Source organism: Lipotes vexillifer, unplaced genomic scaffold (genome assembly GCF_000442215.2).
Source record: "Lipotes vexillifer unplaced genomic scaffold, Lipotes_vexillifer_v1.1 scaffold668, whole genome shotgun sequence".
NCBI lineage: Eukaryota > Metazoa > Chordata > Mammalia > Artiodactyla > Lipotidae > Lipotes > Lipotes vexillifer.
The window spans coordinates 4,106,788-4,110,267 of NW_006785319.1; the positions used below are offsets into that span (position 1 = coordinate 4,106,788).

The 3,480-nt window shown below is 56.8% G+C and overlaps 1 protein-coding gene across 1 annotated transcript in view; it reads right to left on the minus strand.

Annotated features, from left to right (window-relative positions):
• PALLD (palladin, cytoskeletal associated protein) overlaps window positions 1-3,480 on the minus strand; it is a 417,875-nt gene that overhangs the window by 28,857 nt on the left and 385,538 nt on the right. Inside the window, exon 10 of the mRNA XM_007457377.1 lies at window positions 3-122. Coding sequence (XP_007457439.1) covers window positions 3-122 — 120 coding nt within the window. The remainder of the gene's footprint in view (window positions 1-2; window positions 123-3,480) is intronic.

Consider the following 3,480-nt stretch of genomic DNA (forward strand, 5'->3'; position numbering starts at 1 on the left):
TCAGCAGGTCCTCCTTGAAGCGCAACTTCCGCTCCAGGTCCTGGATGACGGCATCCTTCGAGCCCTGGATCTCCTCGTCCGAGGCGATGCGGGCAGTTCTGCTGGCCTTCTTGGGAAATCCCCTGTGGGCAAGCACACAGCGCGGTCAGGGTCAGGGTCAGGGCCGGGGCCAGGCACGCACCCCCTGGCCCAGCACCACCCACCCTGACGGCCACGCCTGTCCCGCTGGGTGTGGGACCAGTGACACTGACGGGAAGCGGTCCCCAGAGAAAGTCCGTACACCCAGGGCGCACCCGCCAGGGTGAGACGAGGGCCAAGGCTGGGGAAGCAGCAACAGATACGTGGCACTGTTTACACCCAGACCAGGGTTTCCACCGTGTTAGGTCTGTGACTTTGCGCAAGCTTCCCAGCACGTGTCATAAACAGGTGTTAACAATACCCACCACCACATGAGACCGTCAAGAGGGTTTCAGGAAGAACAGACGTCTGCAACCTTTTCTCAACTCAGCCCTCTGGTCCTCTGCCAGCGGTTTGTTCTGCATCAGTGCCCTGCCCGCCCCGAGCAAACGTGAATCCTGCCCACTCCGCCCTCCTCTTCTGTCCTGGTCGGGCTGGGCTGCAGGGCGCAGGCCTGACTGGCGGCTGAAGCCACGCGCGGCCTGTGTAACTTCTTCCTCCCTCACAGGCTGTGGGTAAAGATGAGCGAGAGACGAACACCGTCCAACAGTGGAAAAGAAGGATGCATGTCACCAAAGGCGAACTTCAAAGATACGACGTCAGGTTGAAAAGAGCAGGTCAGAGAAGAATGCACACAATACACTTTCAGGTGGGACGTGTGGGGATGCAGGCGGGCAGGGTCACAGGGTGGAGGTGTGGGGATGCTGGTGGGCAGGGTCACAGGGTGGAGGTGTGGGGATGCAGGCGGGCAGGGTCACAGGGTGGAGGTGTGGGGATGCAGGTGGGCAGGGTCACAGGGTGGAGGTGTGGGGATGCAGGTGGGCAGGGTCACAGGGTGGAGGTGTGGGGATGCAGGTGGGCAGGGTCACAGGGTGGAGGTGTGGGGATGCAGGTGGGCAGGGTCACAGGGTGGAGGTGTGGGGATGCAGGTGGGCAGGGTCACAGGGTGGAGGTGTGAGGATGCAGGCGGGCAGGGTCACAGGGGGGATGTCTGAGGATGCTGGTGGGCAGGGTCACGGGTGGGACGTGTGAGGATGCAGGTGGGCAGGGTCACAGGTGGGAGATGTGAGGATGCAGGCGGGCAGGGTCACAGGTAGGATGTGTGAGGATGCAGGTGGGCAGGGTCACGGGTGGGAGATGTGAGGATGCAGGCGGGCAGGGTCACAGGGGGGATGTGTGAGGATGCTGGTGGGCAGGGTCACAGGGTGGAGGTGTGAGGATGCAGGCGGGCAGGGTCACAGGGGGGACGTGTGAGGATGCTGGTGGGCAGGGTCACGGGTGGGACGTGTGAGGATGCAGGCGGGCATCACAGCAACAAGCGTGAAGAGGCCAGCATCACCCTTTACAGAAAGACTGGGCCGGTTAGCAAATGGCTCATGCTTCCACCTCCTCCTCCGTAAAGTGTAAAATGTGGGAACTAAAGGCACAGGTCTCCCAGGATTATGGGGAAAACCAGGGCCTGCAGGAGGGGCTCTGGGGCAGTTGACAAGAGACCACGCTGCAGGGCAGCGGATCATGGAGGGACTGGCCAAAGGAGGCCGGGGGGAGTGAAGAGGACCCCAGGACGCTGAGCAGAGCCCCAAAGAGCTTGCCCACACCCCCGCAGACCCACTGGTCAGGGCCCTGCTCGGCTCTGGGCGCCAGGGACACACGTAGAGCAGACTGAGGTCACGATTCCTGCAAAAATCATCTTCTACGGTGCGGACGGCAGAGGGGGAGGGACGGAGGACCCGGGGGGAGGGCAGAGTGCTGCCAGGTGACAGAAGCAGGTCCACAAGGAGCTGGACTGGGGTGACCACAAGGAGGGCCACTAGAGCCAGCCTGGGGGTCAACGGGGCACCTTGGGGAGAGGGGTCCAGGCCACGGTGCTGTCACTTAGTTTAATACAGAACCTTTTCTTTTTTTCTGAGAGTATCTCATTTGGACTAATTACTAACGTAATTCAGAAAACACTAAGAAACTGTGTTAAAAACTGAGCACAGAGTAAGGGTGAAGATCTGAGATCAGGGCAGAAACCAAGACGGAGCATTTGGAAAGGGGAGGCACCCGGCAAGAACAGTGGTGACAAACTTTTGACGCAGTCTTGGCAACGGAGTGCTATCCTGTAAAAGGAATCTGTTGTAAAACCGCTGTGGTCTGCTCCCCGGCGTGGCACCAACTTCTGATGAACAATGAGTAACTCGTCAGGAATAAAAAGAGCATCTGGTGACAAACAGATGCTTTCCCTTCTTTAAAAAAAAATTTTGTTTTTTCTTTTTTTGCATGGCCTGCGGGATCTCACTTCCCTGACCAGGGATCAAACTCAGAGCCCTGGAAGTGAGAGTGCCAAGTCCTAAACACTGGACCACCAGGGAAGTCCTGAGATGCTTTCCCTTCATAATGGTTTGTACAGTTAAAAATTAAAACGTCTCTACAAAGTAAACTGTTACCCAAACCAGAACTGTTCACAAAACCCCGTACTCAGCGCACAGGTACCAGTGGCATCCCTACGCGTCTTATGTGCTGACTGCTCCTGTGCTCAGCCCAAGCATGCAGAAGCATCCTGCCCTGTCTACACCAGCTTCAATGTGACACCACTGACTATGTTAAATAAAACTCATGTCGCTGGGGGTAAAAACAGCTCAACCATACACACACGCACGTGGAAAGTAAAACCCTCCAGATTCAACCATGCCAAATCCCAGGAAGTTTTCTTCTTTTTCCTTGACTACTGAACGACCTTGAGAGCATCCTCCCTTGATGGACTGTTCCCGGTCGACACTGTCCGTGCTCAGAGACGCAGCACAGAGCACATGACTTAGGAGGTCCTTGGCCTGTCTGGCCACCAGAGAATTTTTTAAACGAAGAGCCCCTGTATCCTCCTCTTCCCATACTCAGCGAAATCGAAGGGAAACTAAACTTCACACAGTTGCAGAGTGAGCAAAATCAACAACATGCTGTCAGGTAGGAATCCCTCACATCCAAGAGTGTAACTCAGAAATTAATGTATAAAAGAGGGAATTCCCTGGCGTCCAGTGTTTAGGACTCCGTGCTTTCACTGCCAAAGAGGCCCAGGTTCAATCCCTGGTCGGGGAACAAAGATCCTGCAAGCTGCGTGGCCAAAAAAAAAAATTAATGTATAAAAGAGCCCGAGAGATGGGCTTCCCTGGTGGCGCAGTGGTTGAGAGTCCGCCAGCCGATGCAGGGGACACAGGTTCGTGCCCCGGTCTGGGAGGATCCCACATGCCGCGGAACGGCTGGGCCCGTGAGCCATGGCCGCTGAGCCTGCACATCCGGAGCCTGTGCTCTGCAATGGGAGAGGCC